The sequence below is a fragment of the Barbatula barbatula genome (genome assembly GCF_947034865.1).
Source record: "Barbatula barbatula genome assembly, chromosome: 8".
NCBI classification, from domain to species: Eukaryota; Metazoa; Chordata; class Actinopteri; order Cypriniformes; family Nemacheilidae; genus Barbatula; species Barbatula barbatula.
In genome coordinates, this window is record NC_136771.1 from 6457797 (window position 1) to 6478552 (window position 20756).

Here is a 20756-nt window from a genome sequence, read left to right on the forward strand (position 1 = left end):
CTCTTTGTACTGTATTGCCTTTCTCACATGGGGCAGCACTTAGCTGTCAATCAGATGTTACAGATGATGTCATTGGTCAAGATAGACAAAGGCAAGTTTTCATTCTGCGACAGAATGTTTGTGTTAAAAGTGTAGAAAGATGTTTACAAAATGTTCACCATTTCTGATCATTCTCTATCATTTCAAGCTCTAAACGGTAAGCATAAAATGAAAGACATGACTCATGATCAATACAGGATTAGCTGAAAACAGTTTAAGTGATAAAAGCTAAAGAGCATGTGTTTAACGGGCTTGTCCAGGCACGGTGGTCCATAGTCTCGTCTCCTTCCCGTAGACATCAACTCCCAGGTTTGAGAGGATTGACCTTTCTAACATGACCTCTGATTTAAGCCGAAGCGCTGCTCCTCTCACATGAGGAAGTTCTGACCTCTCTCTTGTTCTTCTGTCTGCAGATCTGAACGAGTGTGGCCTGAAACCCCGGCCCTGCAAACACAGGTGCATGAACACGTATGGCAGCTACAAATGCTACTGCCTCAACGGATACATGCTGCTGCCCGACGGGAGCTGTGGAAGTGAGTCACGTCTCTGAGGTTTTTTCATGTGGTGTCCAACTGTGTCTGTTGGTGGCTTGTTCAATCGCTCATAATGCTTTATGTTGATGGGAAACAGAAAGCCTGGGAGCTGCCATCAGCAGTGTGCTGCTATAAGTGTATATAATGCTTCTACAAGATGTTATTGGTGTGATGCTATAGCTGGATGTCAAGATTTTTGTTATTGTAATATAAAAAAATGAAAAATCAAACAAAAAATGACACAATTACATTTTGTTTTGTTTTGACTGTTTAAGAAAATGTGCTGACAAATGTTGTAAAACTTATAAGGACACTTTTTAAAGCATCCAAATCAGGTTTTGTTTTGAACCCTTGGTATTTTGGGGTTTAAAGCGGTTTGAAAGTTGTTGACTCTCATGTGATTACAAAAATGTAAAATGGATGTGATTCAAAAACAAGAAATCTCAAATCTAAATGTTTACTCCTAACATGAAAAACATGACTCATGATTTCTCTATCAAAACAGGATTAGCTGAAAACAGTTTAAGTGATAAAAGCTAAAGAGCATGTGTTGAACGGTCTTGTCCTGTTATAGGAAAAGTATATTATAAAAAATATAATGTTCAATAGAAAGATTATTGCATAAATATTACATTACTATAACAATATTATAGTTAAAAAAATGACTCTAACAAATTCCTGTAAAAAACTAAATAAAAAATGTTTAAATTCTGTAAAAAACGATGAAAATTACGCTGTAAGATGTTGCTGTAGTTTTGCAGCAGGTTTGCCAGTAACTTGCTTTAGATTGAATTACTTTCCTACTAGAACTGTTTTCAAAACAGTTAAACTTTACTTTAACCAAAACTTAAACACTTTTGACTAAGCCTTTTGTCTTGTTTTCTAGAAAAAATATTTAAAACTTCTTAAATTACGACACATTTACATAACAAGAAAAGTGATCTAAGATATTTAGTCTTGTTTCATGAAAGAAAATATAAGAAATAGGTTTATGTTTAAAACTACTTTGAAAATTAAATCTACAGTAAGTTACTGCAAACCTGCTGCAAAACTACAGCAAAGTGTTTCAGTGTAGATTTTAGATGTTGTTCACTTTTGACCAGGAGTATGTGACCCCTGGGGGGTCTAGTAAATATTATCTAAGTATGGAAACCATTGCATTTTGTTGAGAGGTCCTCACTATAGCCCTTAAGTTATATGTGTTGTGTGTCTATATTCCACCCTCCACAAATCATCTCAGTGCTCAGTTCAATTATGAGAAAGCTGTGAACGTCAACCCTGCCGGTAAAGGCTAAGTCTTATTGCCGGCCCTGAGCGATTGTGGCTACGCCAGGTGGACCGTGCCTGTGCATGCCCCGCGCTAACTGCTGTTCCACACGGTTTAAGATTCCTCTGTCTGATAAATACTTTCTCACCTCTCCTCCGCTCACACTTCAGCAAGCACCATTGAATCACACTTTAACACCGTATGGAGCGGGTCTTTGAAATACAGGGTGGTACAGGCATCGTAGATGATTGAATCACAGATTATTGCACTGTTTGGAGAGGTTGGGGTGCATCTGATAGGAGTTTGCTTTGGGTCAAAAAATGAATACAAATGTCTTTTGTGTTTAATTTGTTGTAATAAAGTTCGTAGACGGGAAGGAAGGAGGCGGGAACCGGCGAACATTTGAACAATAAAACTTTAATTAAATAAACAATAAACAAGGAAGTAACCGGCAGCCACCTCACGGTAGACTGCCGGCCATAAAACATACACATAAACTAAACATATGTCCGGGCCCGGTCCTCTCTCGTCAAACAGTCCTACCGGTCATCCTTTTAAGCTCCCAATCTCCTCCGTGATAGACGGGGGACCGGTGCGCGCACAGCTGATTGCACTGATCACTCACGCCACCGGCCCCGCGTCACGGCTCTCGTCCCGCCTTCCTCACCACATTTGTTTTTATTACAATATGAGTGATATACTGTTATATTCAGGGTTCTAAATTAACACCCGCCAACCCGCCAAATGCGGGTAAAAATTCATTTTGGCGGGTGTTAATAAAAACTTACTAGCCAGTTTGGCCGGTGATGCATGAGGCATTACATGCATGATACATAAGGCTCTGTTCTCGGTCATTTATCCTATGCATTTATCCACCTGACAGTACTTCCTACATTTCCCAAGAACACTGTTTCGTAATGCTACGTGGTGACGTTTCATACGCCCATTGGCTGCGCGCAGTTTGTAGTGAAACCAGCGCGAGAAACCATGGAAACGAACGGAGCCAGAGCAGGGAGCAGACTGAAATAAGACGGAGTTTAGCTAGATAGCTAGCTAGCTAGCTAGCAAAGTAAAGTATAAAGTTAAGATTAGCTAAACTAAATGAGGCGGTGTTTGGGACAGACTTCTGGGGGCGAGAAGAGGAACGAGGCAGGGGATGAGGATATCAACAGAGAAACGAAGAAAAGAAAATTTAATGCCAAATGGCTGACGGGTCGTGAATGGCTTGTGTTTGATCACGAAAATGTCGTCATGTTTTGTCAGGATTGCCGCATGTACGCGAAAGAAAAAAACAAAACGAACAATTTCGTGGTAGGAACTACTAATTTTAAAGTCGAGGCAGTAAAGGACCATGAGAGTGAAATAAAGACAGATAGAAAGATAGATAGAAAGATAGAAAGATAGATACTGTAGATAGATATAAAGACAGAAAGATAGATAGAAAGATATAAAGATAGATACTGTAGATAGATATAAAGACAGATAGAAAGATAGATACTGTAGATAGATATAAAGATAGATACTGTAGATAAATCCCAAACTTGAAATGTATGCACTTTCTGTGTATATTTTGTTGTATGTATTGTACTTTATATGTATTTTTCATGCCAAAATTGTTAATAAAATGATCAAATGCATTCAGTGTTACTCATATTTTCACCCGAAAAAAAATGGCTAGTGGAAATTCTGATTGGCTGGTAACTTTAGAAAGTTACCAGCCACATTGGCTGGTGATCAAAAAAGTTAATTTAGAACCCTGGTTATATTATATTTCTACATGTTGTCCTAAGCAGTTACGACGTGGCAGTTGTTTTATCTCCTCGACACTGGTTGAAAATATGGAATGTTTTTTTTCTGCAGGGCTTTTAGATCACAGCAAGATCTAATAAAGCAAGGTTACCTGCTTCACTGCCCATTCCCTTCAAGGCCACGTAGCTAAATATGGAATTCCGCCGTCCCTTTTTCGACCTGTCGCCCTGCATCATTTAAAGGATGAACTGTATTGCTGACTGTCCATTTTATTTGTACTTTCATGGGTTTATTTATCTGTTGGCAATATTCCTCACTTATGCAGTTCAATTCTGTTTTTAAGGTGCAACAATATGGTGTTTGTATCAAAGCTAAATCTAGTATCCTTGTCTTTCTTACAGATGCCCGCACATGCGGCATGGCAAACTGCCAGTACGGCTGTGAAGTAATGAAAGGAGAGGTTCGCTGCCAATGCCCTTCGCCAGGTCTACAGCTGGCTCCAGATGGCAGGACCTGCGTAGGTATGTGTTCATGGGTAAGGTAGCGTTTCCCCAGGAGCCGGTCGAAATTCACTGCTTTACTTTTTTGTTTAAAGAAGTTTTGTAATGAGAAATCAAATTAAATCATTTTTAAGAAAGGGTCTGAGTTGTTCAAGATTCGTTAAGTGGGTTTTATTGAAAGAATGGGCAGAACTAGAATAATTAGGGTGTTTACACAACAACTAAGTACACTGTAAAAAATCATGGGCACCAATAAAAAACATTTTGTCATGTTAATTAGCTGTCTTTTCTTTAATTTGACATATTTCAAAAATACACTACAATCCTGTAAAAAAACAGTGATTTAATACGGCAGTAAAATACTGTAAAGCAACAGTTTTGTCACATAAAATTATTATGTCTTACTTGTAAATATATATTTTTTTCTGTAATTGACACTTTTACCGTATTATAAAAATATAATATTTTTCTTTCAATTTTTTAATCAGCTAGGACAGCCGTAAAATGTTTTTTGGCACGTGAAATTACAGTATATTAGCAGTATTTTTCTTTAAACTGACCTTTCTTGTTGTATTTTAAATAGTAACTGCGAAAAAATCCTGTAGAAAATGGTAATTAAATACGGCAGTAAAATACTGTAAAGCAAATAAAATGATCATGTTTTCATGTTTTTCTTGTAAATTTGCTTTCAAAAATATGTGAAAATCTGTAAAGCCAGTACAGTTACAGTTTTTGTACAGTTTGTGTGAAAAAATCCCTAAGAAAGCGGAAAAGGTTTTTTCAATGTACATGTAATAAATGTAAAACAAAATCTTTGCATTAAGAGGGCAACATTGTTAAAACGGTTCCCGTTCCCAAAAAACGAAGAATGACTAAAAGCGTTGTATATTTTGCATGCCAAGCTAGTAGATTTGCATTCACAAGCCCCCAGACAGTCTTGTCATGTAAATAAATTGTCAAAATGTTCTGCATTCAACTGAATAATTAAGTTAATAAGAAAAATGTTGTGTAGTCCGGGCAAAAATCCCACAACCTAAGGGGCCGTATGTTAAACCCTAAGGGTCAGAAAGTGTGTGAAAAACAGATCAATTATGACTGAGGTCAATTATTTCTTACACTTTAAGAGTTCTCAGAGAAATACATTTATAATAAAAAATATATAAGGGCTTACAACCTCTTTAGATCAAAAGCATAAAGAAAGATAGGAATGAGATATTTGCCTATGAATACTATATGAATATACAGACATTTTCAGAAGGAATATTTTCTCTTCTGGTTGTCTGAAAAAGATCTCTAACCTCTGCTGTTATGCACATATCATGTAGCTTTCAGTCATAGCTTTTTGCTTGTTACAATTGAAATCCTCAGAGATGAGATTTGATGTACCGTGTTAAAGCCACGTCCTTTCAGATGCTAACCTTGCGTGTCATTACACAGATCGGTAAATCACAGATGGAATGTGACAAATTGAGTCAGTTAACCTTTAGTACTTTAAACACATATGTCTCACTGCCTCTTTAATTTTGTTTTTGACCCGCATTCCGTTTTTCTGGAGGCTAAGAAAAAGGGAACACAGAGCGCACTGGGAATTTTTTTAAAGGGGGCCATCAATCAGAGACTGACCACCTTACCGTTTACCGCGCAGATGTTCTACTGTTTAGGTATTTTGGTTGACTTTTATTGCTTTGAGGCTAAGAGGGCAGTTCTTACATGCACACAAATGTATTGAGGCTGCTTCACGCCCACTGAGCATCACAGGTCCCCTGGGTCATGTTTACAAGTTCTGAACTTCATACTGTAAAATCTTATAGAAAGAGATTTGTCGGAGACACTTAGCAGCTGATAAATGAGATATTCTTGATCGCAGGGACATAAGAAACCTGGTCAAGTCAAACCTACTGAAACTGCTGGTGTATCTAAAATGTTTCTACTTTAGTCATAACTCACATGGGATGTAAGAGGACATTAAGGGGATAGTTACCCCCAAAAAAGACATTTTCTCATCAGTTACTCACCCTCATGTCGCAACCTGTACAACTTTTTTTCTTCTGCAGAACACAAAAAAATATATTTTAAAGAACGTTGGTTGCAAAACAACATTGGCCCCATTGACATTCATTATATGGAATGAATTATACATTTCTCAAAATATCTTATTTTCCATTCCACAAAAGATAGTCGTATACAGGTTTTGGTTGGTATGAGGGTGAATAAGATTTGATAGAATTTTATTTTTGAGTGAACTATCCCTTTAATTACTGCTTTTTAAAATGCATGTTTATATGGTTGCCTAAAAACAAGGGGTTGCTCATCTTACCCCAGTCTTCCCTAAATATTGAAAGAGACAGAAATAATCCGTCCCTTTTAGCTCATTTTCTAAACAAGTTATTGACCGAGTCTTAAACCCAACTGGATCAATAAGCAAGAGGAGTTTGTGAAGCAGCAGCAGATGACGGATGCGTCTCTTTGTTTGCAGATGTGGACGAGTGCGCCACAGGTCACGCTGTTTGTCCTCGCTTCCGGAAGTGCATCAACACGTTTGGAAGTTACACTTGCAAGTGCCACGACGGCTTTGACCTGCAGTACATCAACGGGAAATATCAGTGCATAGGTAAAAAGAAAGAACCCGATGTGGAGTACAGATGACAGTTCATTTGTGAATGCTGTCAATGATATCAGTGAAATCTTTTCAGATGTTTTAGCATGATTTGATGAATGATTTCCATAGACAGAACAACTTGTGGTTTACACAGTACACTCCTAAAGATAAAGGCTGTACGGTACCATAAAGCAGGGGTTTACAAACTGGGGTCCGGGGACCTCCAGAGGGACTCCAAAAGTTTCAAGGGGGTCCCCAGAAATTCTCAGAGAAATAAAAAGGCAAAGCAAAAACATAAAATAATTACTGAACATTATTACTGTTTCATTTAAAATAATTCGTATTTATTTCTAAGTGTTTATCTCTTCTTTCTTGCAACATGCATAGTTTCCAGAATTGTTTATTTTTTATATTTTTAGTGAGTTTTCCTCACTACAGTTCCCTTTGTTTTACTCATGGGGCTTTGTAGAGTAGTCTTTGCAAAGATGTAATGAAAAACAGTACAAATCTATTTGAATAGGAAAAAGTGTACTATATTTGTAAAAACTCGTATTTTAGCCAATTATTTAACATGTCTTTACAATATCATACGTATTATTTGTTTGACACAGCTTTAATGTTTCTTTAAACAAAACTATATGTAAGTGAATATGTAATTTAGGAAGATTGTCCTCTCAAAATATTCATCTTATTTGGGGATCCCTTGCATCGTAACGTTAAAAACCCCTGCCGTAAAGAACCTTTGACATCCACAACATATTTCTGTTGAACAAAAGGATAAAAGGCTCTACAGATTAAATATGACAGCTTAGTTCACTCGAAAACATCACAAAATATGTTTTTTTTTTCAGATGTGAATGAATGCTCTTCAGGTCAACATCAGTGTAGTCCGTATGCCACCTGCTACAACACACCCGGTTCTTACAAGTGCAAGTGTAAACATGACTACAGAGGCATGGGCTTCGACTGCAAACGTAAGTCTTAAGTTTTACAGCAATAAACCTTTATCGTTTTTCGAACGATTTAGAATTCACAACTTTTAAGATGCAAACTTAAGTGTCACTCAAAGAAGCACTTGGCAATGAATAGTGATGGCAAATAATGTAGTGCAGTACAATTTGCTGGCCAAGGCCATTAATAGACATTTTTCATTGTTCAACCCTCAACATAACATGGTCGGCACGGGAGGTTTTTCTTAAATATTTCTGGCACAACTACCACCATTTCCTGAGAAGGACCCTAATATATTGGCTTATTGAAAAATAAAATCCACACACCATCTGACTGTATCACAGCAGTTAAATTCCTAATTCGGATAAATGAGCTCACTCCATGCATAAACTCCAAGTTAAGGTAAAACCAGTCAAATTATACATCAAGTTCGACTGTAATTGGCCCCATCTGTTCTCAGTTGAGGTGATTTTGATGAATTGAGAATAAAAAGTGTCTCGAAAGTTTTGCACAGATTGGAAGTGCATTTTAAAGCAAAGCGCGGTAGAAAGGTGATTTTAAAGTATCGCTAGATTAGGGTTTTGGAAATCAGAAAATGAGTGTGACTACTTTTTAAGCACAGGAAAGTCAAAGTTAGGACGGATAAAAGTTAGTGGATAAATCACCCAGAAGGTTGGTGGATTTTGATGGAGCTACAGACCTTAAGCTGAAAGACCGGTTATTGTTCACTTGCCGTTTTATAAATCTGTCATCTTTGTGTGGGAGGCGACCAAATATTGACTCTGTGACCCGGGATTCACTGAAATGACAACTGATGCAAAGGTCAGGTCATGAAGACATCAAGCTATTTTAGTATGCCTGGAAAAAGCAGACTACTTCTTAAAGGAACAGTACACCCAAAAAAGACCTGTTTCATTACAAGCTTGTCTGCTTATTTTTTTCTGTGTAACACAAAAGTAGGATCTTTAGTCTAACGAGTGTGAGTAAAGAACGTTGGGTTTTCCATTGTGGGTGAATTGTCTCTTTAAAAAGTAATGTCCAATAGTAGTGCAGTCAGAGCGGCGGTGACGACAACCTCTCAGGATTGTTTCCCTTCGGCTGGGATTGAGGAAAGAAAAGAAGACGGATGATTCACATTCCTGATAAAAAGCTCCAGCCCTTAGTCAGGAAGTTAAAGGCAGGTAGATTGTTCACCTGTCAACATGACAGCATCCCATAACACAATGCCAAAATGACCGTGGAGGGGCTGAAGGGCAGGACGAAGAATCCTTACTGAAATGCTTTGAAAAATCTTTGGCAAACTAAAATAAGGAAAAATTATTTGAACCAACTTGAATTGCAATAATTATACACAAATAATATGTAATTTTTTAAGTTTACCCAACTGGTCCACCCGACCTTAAGTTTATATTTGACTTTCGTTAGTATTTTCATTATATTATTATACTCCGCACTACTCATAAACTGTTAAATCTGGAAAACACAACAATGTATCACATTATTATATTTTATTTGATTATTCTCCACATTCATTTTTTTATTGCACAGAATTTTCAAATACATTTTTATTAGTTTTTTTGCACTTCCAATAACTGTGACTACTTTAAAAAGGAGTGAGCTGCAATGGATTCCTGTCATTAGAGTTACACTGTAAAAAAACTGAATTGTACTGTAATTTAATAAAAATAACAGTTTTCCCTGTTAATTGTAAATGTGCAGTCCTTTGCTGTGATTTGCTGGTGTTTGACTGTAAATTCAAATACAAATTCTGTAAACTTACAGTTTTTTTCAGTGTACTTTATGGCTGTAGTTTAGAAGATGTTTCAGATATTTCTCTTTTTTATTGATAGCTAGCTTGTATTTTGAACAAAAGAAGGCTGACTGGGTGCCTCGAAGACATCACAACTGCATATCTTCCCTTTACCATACCAGCGGCTTTGTTTGGATGGTGTTATGCTCTGACGCAGCCTGAATAATCTTGTTATTATTTGTAAAGTTATTTGTAAAGTGGACAGAAATCTGCTCTGTGTGCCGGACACCCGATTCAATGATCATTAAACCAATGAGCCAACCAATTTTCCAGGATCTGTTCTGGAATCCTTCAGCCAGGTGTGTCTGGGAGCGCCTGAAAGGCTTGAATTACAGCTTTTTGAGAATCGCATATCAAAGCTCCTGTGAAACCCGAGATAGCGTTTTCACATTCATACCTTTAGCGTTCTTTCCTCAAGGATGACAGAAGCACGAGGGCTGGCCTGCCTCTCTGGTATTGATGTCAAATTTGACTGATGACACCTTTGCATCCGCTGTACACATGAAATGAAAATGGCCCTTTCAGTTTTGACAAAACGGTGAATGGGAAAGTTTCTAGCTGCCCACAAATGGTAAAATGATGAACCCAAGTTATAATTTTTTTCCAAGATTAGGAAAACAAAATTGAATACAGACTAATCAGTCTTGACACATTAATGGTACATTCTTTGAGTACATTCTCAGTTGTGGCCTAGTGGTTAGAGAGTCAGACTCGTAACCAGAAGGTAACCGGTCCGATTTTTCAGGGCCAGCAGGTAGCGACTGAAGTGCCCTTGAGCAATGCACCTAACCCCTGTTTGCTCCCGGGCGCTGCAGTGATAGCTGCCCAATGCTCTGGGTGTGTGTGTTTACTACTCACTGGATGGGTTAAATGCAGAGGTCACATTTCGGTTATGGGTCACCTTATCTGACAGACACTTTCACCACTAGTGGACTAGTGCACTTTTTTGTATATGTCTTTTATACTTTTTCTGCTCCTTTCAGCCATCCCAAAAGTGGTCATCAACCCTCCACGACCAGGAAAGACCACACCAAGCAATAACAACAACAACGGTGGCAACAAAATCCCAGATTCAGACCACAAGAGGCCCAACACAACAGGCAGACCCCCAGTGACGGCCAAACGGATCTCACCTACTACAACAACCACCAGAACTCCCCCAACAAAAAAAAACCCTATAGCCGTTACAAACAGACCCCTCATTCCAACCCGCAGACCACCAGTGCTGGTGCCCCCTAAACCAAAGATTCCTACCCGTCTGCCTCCCACCACAACAACCACGGAAGCAACCACCACGAAAGCCACGGTGGTCACAGCAGTGGTCCCCATCATCCTGACACTCAGACCCGCCATAATGCAGGTCACCCCAGTCGACAACAACATCAAAGACATCGCGCAGAAACAAAGGGGTGATGTGCACAGTAAGTAAACTTAGTTTTTTTTTATTCCTCATTCCTCGTGTTGAACTTCTAAAACTTTCGTGAGATTTCTTGAGCTTTTTTCAAAGATGCCCGATGGGAAACAAGATTATTATATTTTACCTAAACTGTTAAAACATTAAACGAAAAATGTAATAAAAATAAAAAAATATAAAAATTCTAAAAGTGAAATATAAAAATATCTAACAATATCAAATATAAAACAAATATTTTTTTTCAGAAATTTCAAAATATGTGAAAAGCAGGAAAAAAATGAAATTAGTTTAGGTTGAGGCACTTGAATTAATAACAAAACATAAATAAGAACTAAAATAGATATAATTTTATCTTAAGGCAACATAATAAATAAAGATAAAAAATTGATAATAATGATACCAATAATGCCTCATTCAAAATATTAATAAATCATAATAAAACTGAAATAAACAAAACACTGTAAGACAATTCCGTAAAAAACAGAAACATTTCTTCTCCATACGTGCTGTTTTTTCGGGCGTCTCTCTGGTTTGCCAGAAGGCCATACCCGTGGCCAGATTTTCAGGAAGGCAAATTGGATCCGGAAGCCTCTTATCCAGTTGGCAACACATAATGAAAACAGAATGCAGACCTTGAGTAGTTACATTGCCCGTCTGCAGAGCTTCAAGACATAAATCAGTTCCCCTTCGCCGAAACTCACCATCACCTAATGAATAATGATGACTTACGAAAAATACCAGCAGGGAAATGATTTAAAGAGACACTTGAGAATTAAGTATAATTACATCTCTTTATCAAAGTTGCATAGCCTCTGACATGAACGCCGGCAATGACCTCTGGTAAATGTTGTTTACTCAATGTTTTGATGTTGTTTGGAGGAAGAACATTGTCTCGAGTAAAGGAATGTACACAGTGTTGTGACAGGGAAAGGCTGGAGGGATAATTGAAATCAATAGACTAATCACATCCTTGTCGTGTATTTTCTGTACACACACTCCCGCATGAGATATGTCACCGATCCCCCAGAGGTCTATAGTTTTGTTATAGGAAAAGGGATTTAGGGGATAACATGTCTTGTCATCAACATTTGTTTCGTTTGTTCTTCACATCTTCTCCTAAAATCTATGGCACTTTCTACAAATAGTATTGAAAGTCCCCACTCGATATTATTATCACATAAAACTCATCTTTGAGCATTAAAATAGCATATTTTTAACAAGGTTTTCTTTTGATAATAATTTTTTCATGCCTCAAAATGACTTAAATGTAACTACACCGACGTTTAGTATACGTCATGAATATGCAAATTAATCCCTGCCTCCATTCAATCGCATAAGAAAGCATTTTAAAGTGCTTTTTATAGTTTACAAACCTGCTTTTTATAGTTTTTACACCTCGTAAAGCTAACATATCTACAGTAATACAGTCGTTTTCATTACTAAGAACATGTGTTGTGCGTCTGTTTGGGGTCTTTATTGATTTCGGCACCAATTTGCACTCTGAAAGTAAATACGGGTTCATAAAAATGAACAGGAAAAAGGGCTTAAGGGTTATCTAGCATCTTTAGTGGCTGACACTAGAAAAGCAATTCCAGAGTTATGGATGTGACATTGCCAATATATTGAGCCACCTGTTTATGTGTATTCTTTCCTCTAGTACCACGAAATCACGGGCAGAACAACGTGTTCGGTATGGATTTAGACATTGAACTTGGAAACACAGAAGAAGAGGTAAAGGACGATCCAGGTAAGAATGAGCTGATTGTGTGTGTGTGGATATTCGACTGTAGTATTAGCAAAAGTTGGTGGTTTGAATCCATTCGGAACACATAGAGTATACTGATCAAATGTGTGTCTGAAATGCACTGCCAAATGCATAAATGTCGGTGGATCTTTAGGGATGTTTAGAAAGCGAGTTCAACTACAGGCATCTGTGAAGAATATTGACTTCGGGATGTAAGCAGATGAATTGGGCCTGTAGTCTGAGGTGAAACGCTTCCAGTGGCCTTCAAATAAATAGGCAAACTTCACAGATCCCCACGGGAAATTCACGAGTTGCGCACATTTGAGTTACTTTCCATTTAGCGCGTTCCCTCATGCTGTATGCAAGGTCATTTTCCAAAAGGCGGTCTGCTCAGCGTGTCGCTCAAGGGCACAGACGTAATTGGGGGCCTCAGTTATTGTGGCAAACCTGCGACGCCGTATTCTTTCATCAATTATTCTCCCTCATGTCATTCCAAACCTGTATGAATGTCTTTCTTCTGCAGAGAAAAGAGGATATTTTGAAGAATGTTGGTCCCCATTGACTTCCATTGCATGGACACAAAACAGCTCTCCGACAGAGACAATTCTCAAAATATCTTCTTTTGTGTTCCATAGAAGAAAGAGTCGCATGTAGGTTTTGATTTAAAATGACACGACGGCGAATAAAAGCTTCAGGCTTATAAAAGTTCATATTAAAAATGTTTTTATGTAATGGATTTTGGATTTTGATTGTAATAAATTACTGTAAAAAAGTTATTGTATTACTAAATGCTATACATTTTTATATTACAATGGCTTGAATTGAAGCAGTATGACAAATACTACCAACATGTATAGACACTTTTACTACTTTTAATTTAAAATTGTAACAAAGTTGGCACAAAGCAAAACTCTTGAGTGGTCTTATCATGACCTGGACATGTTCTAGTTCGTGTGTTTCACTCATTTGTACCGTCAAGTTGAACTTTTATCAGAACTCAAGTGTTTGATCAAATTGTTCACAGACGGTGGATATCTTAGCTGCTCTTTTGATAACGGTCTTTGTGGATGGATCCAGCGCAGAGAGGGAGACCTTCACTGGGAGACAACAAAAGACTCGTCTGGTATATCCTCAATTAAAAAAAAGTTTGATAGACTTCTTTTTATTCATCCCTGGTATGAATAAATGAATTACAGATGTCTCCCATGTGCACTTATTTCTCTGTGTGGCAGGTGGGAGGTACCTGACGATCTCTGAGGGTGGGGAGAAACGGGGTGGGCGTGGCGCTCAGCTGATACTCCCCCTGACTCCGCCCTGGAACGAGGGCAACCTGTGCCTGGCGTTCCGTCATAAGATGGCAGGCCATCACGTGGGCATGCTGCAGGTGTTCGTACAGAAGGGCCGACAGCACAGTCCCGCAGTCTGGGGTCGAACGGGAGGAAACGGGTGGAGATCCACACAGATCACCATTTGGGGAAATGGACTAGAAAGTGTAAGTACCAGTTCTTTTCTGTCATTTTTATTGAATTTAAGAATTGTGTAAATGTAAATTAAGTAATATAAATTCATATATCAAAATGTATTCATAAAAATAGTTTCATTTAGTTTTCTAATTGATTAAAACAATTATTTAGTTATACATAATAATACATCAATATCATTTTATTAGGTTAATTTATTAGATTTTGTTGAAATAAGCATCTCTAAAATTAATAAATGTAAACAATGTTTGCCGTTCCAGATTATAGTAAAGGGTGAACGACGGAGGGGTCGGACGGGTGAAATAACTCTGGATGACATGAGTCTCAGAAAAGGTTCCTGTCAGGAAGAACACAACCTGAGGAGACTTTAACCCCAGCCACAGAGACTTTTAACCCTGGCTTTACGGGACTCTAGGATAAGGGACACCCCGCAGAGCGACATACTGTTCAATCGGTCCCAGTACGGTCAAGGGCACACTACCTCTGACCTTCATGGGTTCCTTCAGAGTGCATGTTCCAGTTGCCCAACAAAGTTCTTCTGTACGTTCAGGTTAAACACATAACCTGATGTCAATTCCTAGGCTAACGTGAAAGGCTAATACACCATGGGTTCCTTCAGGAGCTTGGGATGGGTTTTTATTTAGGAGTAAAAAAGATCTGAACTTAACATTACCTGAAGATAGTGAGATTTAGTTTTACAATAGAAATGACAAAATGTGGCGGGTGAATTTTAGAAAAACCCATTAGAGAGTCCAGTGGGAACTCAAGAGTCAAAATGCCTCTTTTTCTACGGGCTATAAACTGAACAGCTATGTTGCGTAAGTGCATTCATTTGGAAAAGATGCCTAGAGAAAATGTACTTTTGTAAATGTAGGATTCATCTCCCACTTCAATTCCCAGTGTTAAATCATTGAACAGATGTTGCCATGCCATCGTAAATGTTACACATCATCCCCATACAGTAGTGTCAATGTTCTCTCACGACCGCTTTTAGAACAGCCCTCAAAACCTTAAATTTGTTAGCCAAGTTACATTTCTTTGGTGTATTATTGTAAATGTATTCATACATGTGTATATATAAATATATTTCAAATATGCTTTGTAGGTGCATTAATATGTGTATTGATCGTATAAGTGATGCAGGACAATGTTTACACAAGCTGACTTTGAATATTATTTTGTTCACGTATATTGTTAAATACAAACCAGTAGACTGAATTTCTTAATGGCTGTATCAGCCATTCTGTATTATTAGCCTATCACATGGTTACCCTTTAAAGAATGTATGTCAAATAGGAAAGTTTTTGGTTAAACATGAATGAAATGACTCGACATTAAATGATGTGAACATAAAATGTGTTGTACGTTTCCCGTTTACGTACTGTATGGTAATTCATTAGATATTCACCACTTGGAAGTTCCAGACTGACTTGCAGGAAAGGTTGAATACATGTATATAATGTACTTTATAGTACCTTACAATAGAAAGTTAAGGATACCTGATAATAAAATCGAATAGTAAAAAAATCTAAGTTTCTATGTTGATGGCCTCAAAGCAATTCAGGTAACGCAAATACAATGTGCAAATCAACTTTATAGACGGTTTAATTTAAAGCGTGCGCCTGGCCCGAAGTTAACTTCCGGTCTGTTTGTTGATCGGCTAATAATATTTCTATTTAATTTATATTAAACTTAATTTGTATTAATATTTTATTGTATAAAAATTGTATTAAATAAACAATTTGTTGAATTTTATTGTGTTGATTTTATTATATAAGCAAATTCAATGGGTCGTGTAACTTCGCTAAACTTAATTTTGCAGAGTTACGGTTCTTATACTGGTAACCCAAAATAATATTGGCTTGACATATACTTTGAACTTGCTAGCTAATGTAATGTAAACTTCTTTAGCTTGTTATCAGAAATAATCTACAGTGACTTTCTGTTCTTTGCGAATGTGTATCGGAGGGTAGGTTTGGACCACTAATGCGTGCATGCGCAGTAACGTCTATGTTGTTGCTTTAAAATCGTCTAAGGCTGAAATAGATGAATACATTTTAGGTATTTTTTTAGGAATACATTTTAGGTATACATTTTCCGCTTCTGCGGAGGTTGGTGACGGGATGGTGCTCTCCTCTTCGACGTCCTTCTCCGGGAGGCCGCCTGTGCAGGGGGCGCTGGAGCCGGAGTCTGAGTCGTAGAGGGGCGGGGCTGCTGGGGAGCAGACGCCGCGCGGGACCTCGACGGGCGATAGGCGGCCGGGTCGCGGCTGGGCAGGATGTGTTTAATCGCCTCCATCTGCTTCTTTACAGTCGAGAACTGCTGGGAAAAGTCCTCGACCGTATCACCAAACAGCCCACCCTGCGCGATGGGAGCGTCGAGAAAGCGAACTTTCTCAGCGTCCCGCATCTGCGCAAGGTTCAACCAAAGGTGTCTCTCCTGGACCACTAGTGTGGACATCGTACGACCCAGGGCCCGCGCCGCCACCTTTGTCGCCCGGAGAGCGAGGTCAGTGGCAGTGCGGAGTTCCTGCATAAGCCCTGGGTCGGACTTTCCCTCGTGCAACTCCTTCAACGCCTTGGCCTGATGGACCTGCAGGATGGCCATAGCGTGAAGAGTCGAGGCAGCTTGACCCGCAGCGTTGTAAGCCTTCGATACCAGCGATGCCGAAAACTTACACGCCTTGGAAGGGAGCCTTGGTCGATCTCTCCAGGTGGCAGCTGTCTGCGGGCACAGGTGCACCGTGACTGCACGATCCACCTGAGGGATGTCGACATAGCCCTTAGCTGCCCCGTCATCGAGGGAAGTCAGGGCGACCGAGTTAGTCTGACGTGCACGCGCCGAGAAGGGGGCGTTCCATGTCCGACTAAGCTCCTCATGCACTTCTGGGAAAAATGGCACCGGGGCCGACCTCACAGGAGAAGGGACAGTACGCTGCACCACGTCGTAAGACCAGCAACACTTGCAGAAAGTCTGCGAAGTCGTCAGCATCAGGATGCGAAGGCTCGGAAGAACAAAAGGTGAATGAATGCAGCACGCCGGCTCCGTTTTATACCCGGATATCCGGGGGCGGAGTCGGGCATGCAAATTTCATTCGCCAATTTTCATTGGCCTGTTCAAGTCAGTCAGAGATGATAGGTTCTCAAGTCAAACCCCATTCTGTCGACACAACGTCGAGAGACCGACAGAAAGGGAACTTTTATTATACGTAGCTCTCTTCTATTGTTCTGGAAACCATCCTTTTATGATCCGCTCTACGGCCAGCACAAGGGAATGATGAGTCAACCTCTGCTTTTTCCTTTACGCTCCAGGGGTTGGAGACACAGTAGTTCAAGATCCGGCAGTTATCTAAAATGATATACATTTTATTGATCCCCACGGGGAGATTGGAAAATAAAATAACCACATTTGGCTCGGCACTCGGCGTGATGGCAGTAGTCTCCTCTAGAGGCTTGTTTACAATCTGTGGAATGGAAACACACGTTTAGTTCCAACTTTTATTTTGGTGCACCTACACTGTTCACACGCAGTTCCAGTGAAGCCTGAACTCCTGCAGCACAGATTCAATGAGGAGCTGATATGATTCCACAGGGATTCTGATGCGTGCTGGCTTGACTGCGCCATGCGGCACTAAATGTCTATCTTCTCCCAGCAGAGCTGTATCATTTAAAAACTGCATGACTTTCTTCTACAAAACAGGTATTTTGAAGAATGTTGGTAACCGAACAACGGCGGTTTTGTGTCTATATGCAGTTATAGAAGTGAATGGGTGCCGCTGTTGTTCGGTTACGAATCAAATAAAAAAGTCACACGTTTGAAATGATGGCAGAATTGTCATTTTTGAGTGAACTGTCACTCTAAATGCCTGCCATTGAGTGATTTTACCACTACAAAAGTTAAGCGTCACTGGAGGCGTGTGCCAAATTCAGTACCAAGAAATCAACATTTGTAATTGTGTAGTTTTCTTTTAAATTCAGTGTTCACACACATCTAATAATTGAGTGTCCACATCCATCACAATTATTTCTACCCTGACTGACAGACGGGAACCCAGAATGCATTTCTCATGCCATAAATCCACCCGCTTTCAAACACGCTTTGCATTCAGAGATAACCCTCTGCACGCTATTTGAATTTTTGTGACCTTTCTGTCAGATTAGATACGTCTGGCCATTAATAAGACATTCTCAGCCACAGAAAACAGTTCGGTGTTTTTAACAAAATTCCTATTTACATTCTGTGTTCAATGAATAGCGCAGGGCTGCTGTTTTTCTCAGATAATAATCCATCACGTATGGCAATAATTATATGATTATTAATGACTGTTAATACAACATTATGAAATGACAAATTCATTGCATGAATTTTGATAAATGTAACAATTTACTGTACAAATTATAAAAAAACTCTTGTATGAGAACAACTAGTAAGTTTTTAAAAACGTTTATTTGGTCCCAGAAGTTCATCTCCTGCAGCATAAATAAAAACTCTTGGGTGAAGTTTTGTTATTCGCTTATTCAAACTTTTGTTGAAAATGCCCTAAAGGAATTCTTGACACGGTTATAACAACAAAAAAATAATTTGCCGGGAGCTTGTTTTGTCACAATATAAACAAATGAAATGTTTACAAGGCAAACAAAATAAACAGGTGCTGTTATATCTGTGGAGACGGGACTGTTAACAGGCCGGTCGACTTCATCTTGTTCATTCCTCCATCCAAGACACAAACGCGTGGAAAATTCACCTTCACCAGGTGAGCTGCAAACTAAAGGCGACAAATGGAAAGATTGTACAAGAACTGTGCTTCACTTCATAAGACAAGATCGATACGAGGGCACACAAGGGAAAGATAAAGACACAAAGTCCTGATGAAATAATGCAGGAAATAAATCTAAGCTGGATAATGACTTTACCGTGGTAGCGTTCTTCACGATGTTGCTGAGGATGACAATGACACGTAATCTATATCCGGCTAGCATGCTGGAAGCTGGGCACTGAAGCAGTTCTCCCTCCGGACCAAACGTGGATGTGTACGGAATGTTGATGCTTCCCGGGACGTGTCCGCGGTTGAAGCTGCACGTGTGTGGTCAAGGGCCAATTCTCTTTAATGTTTGTGTAAGTCAGATGCTGGCAAACTAGAAAATCATACAAGAGCTTCTGGCTACATGTGCGACTTATTTGAACGGCTTTAAAGGAAATAAAGCAATAAGGAATAAAACAAAAAGAAGGAAAGAACTGCCATAGAAAAACATTTGTGGTTTACCTAACGGCTCATATAAGTACTATTAAGTACCATTCAGTCTCAAGAACCATTTTCCACAACAAAATACATTTATGATGTTAAAGGTACTTTATGAAATCATTTGCCTTTTCGTCCAACTTTTGAATCCTTAAGCATCTTACAAGCTATAAACAATCCATTAAGATAAAAAAAATTTGTTGTAATTTTCTTATTTTCCTCAAAAATTCAGTTTCTGTGTAAAACATTATCAATAGGCGATAATAATAATAAATACTAAATGCTTGTTTTTTTGCATCTAAAGTCTTGTTTATTGCATTAATAAATAAATAAATATATTAAGCCTGTCAAATAGATTAATCACTATACTATCACTATAAATGTATATATGTTCTATATACTGCACATGTGTTTGCATTAATATACTGTATATGTATTAATATACACAACAAACGCACACACTATATAAAAACAAACATTTATTCTGGAACCGTAATTAATCGATTTGACAGAACTACTATAAATATTGTTTTGCATGTTTTAAATACATCGGCAATCATTTTGTGGTTCTTGGGTACTTAAAGCATGCCAGTTAAAAACGGTGAACATTGTTACCGTGTTAAGATCCATTATGTATATTAAATATATACCCAGGGGTACCAACGTGTACATTTGTTGTGGTAAGATAAGCAAGCAACCCACAATCTCTCATAAGCTCTTGAGCTGTTCATTTGTAATTGTGTCAGGTGAAGTTCAGAGGATTTGCCGAACAAATTATAGGCAGATCCACAGGCTTTGCAGAAACATTCCAACTTTAGCCAAAAAGCACAGCAGTGCTACAAAAAAAATAAAAGAGTGAAAGAGAAAGATTGGTGCGTGCAGAACGATGAAGAAAGAGTCGGTCCTTCGGGACATTCATTAAATATGACCAAGAGTACACGTAAGAGTTGCACCTCAAAGACGAGAGCTGAATGAAATGTAGCAGGTGAGATGAGTATCATATCAGAGATGGACAGAGAGAGAGAGGGAGATTAAAAAGTGTGGATAGGGTAATTGAATAATAACTCATGTTAATGCCTCTTACGCAGCTAAAGTTACAATGATCCATATTTGCAGCTACATATTTGAACAGAATTGACTCGGGGTGGTGCTTCGCAGAAACATTTAATAACCTTTTACTGTTTCTCAAGAGGATGTAAAAAATGGTCTTATGAATTAAAAGGCCATCACAGGAACGTTTCTGTCTAACACCGAAGTCAAACATTGGTCGAGTTTCTGTATAATACACCGAATGACAGGACAAGAGATAAATATTGTATATATCAAATTTTCGCCCTTGCAGTTTTGCTTTCACGTTGTATTAACAATATATCTCATTTTGGTATCTACTTTCATTTTCACTATGCAAACTAACAAAAGCTTCTGTGACG

At 38.6% G+C, this 20756-nt stretch overlaps 2 protein-coding genes across 5 annotated transcripts in view; one reads left to right on the plus strand and one right to left on the minus strand.

Moving 5' to 3' along the window:
• The window catches only part of npnta (nephronectin a), a 36679-nt gene extending 21072 nt beyond the window's left edge, over nucleotides 1-15607 (plus strand). For all 4 annotated transcript variants that reach the window (XM_079462333.1, XM_079462335.1, XM_079462334.1 and 1 more), the window contains 9 exons: nucleotides 453-572; nucleotides 3990-4109; nucleotides 6565-6699; nucleotides 7539-7661; nucleotides 10432-10869; nucleotides 12520-12609; nucleotides 13631-13729; nucleotides 13839-14098; nucleotides 14348-15607. In XM_079462333.1, coding sequence (XP_079318459.1) covers nucleotides 453-572; nucleotides 3990-4109; nucleotides 6565-6699; nucleotides 7539-7661; nucleotides 10432-10869; nucleotides 12520-12609; nucleotides 13631-13729; nucleotides 13839-14098; nucleotides 14348-14458 — 1496 coding nt within the window. In that variant the 3' untranslated portion in view covers nucleotides 14459-15607. The remainder of the gene's footprint in view (nucleotides 1-452; nucleotides 573-3989; nucleotides 4110-6564; nucleotides 6700-7538; nucleotides 7662-10431; nucleotides 10870-12519; nucleotides 12610-13630; nucleotides 13730-13838; nucleotides 14099-14347) is intronic.
• Nucleotides 15608-17573: 1966 nt separating this feature from the next.
• Nucleotides 17574-20756, minus strand: part of tbck (TBC1 domain containing kinase) — a 42410-nt gene continuing 39227 nt past the window's right edge. Inside the window, exons 25-26 of the mRNA XM_079462207.1 lie at nucleotides 19001-19160; nucleotides 17574-18852 (exon numbers count right to left, since the gene is read on the minus strand). Of these exons, the coding sequence (XP_079318333.1) occupies nucleotides 18742-18852; nucleotides 19001-19160 (271 nt within the window). The 3' untranslated portion in view covers nucleotides 17574-18741. The remainder of the gene's footprint in view (nucleotides 18853-19000; nucleotides 19161-20756) is intronic.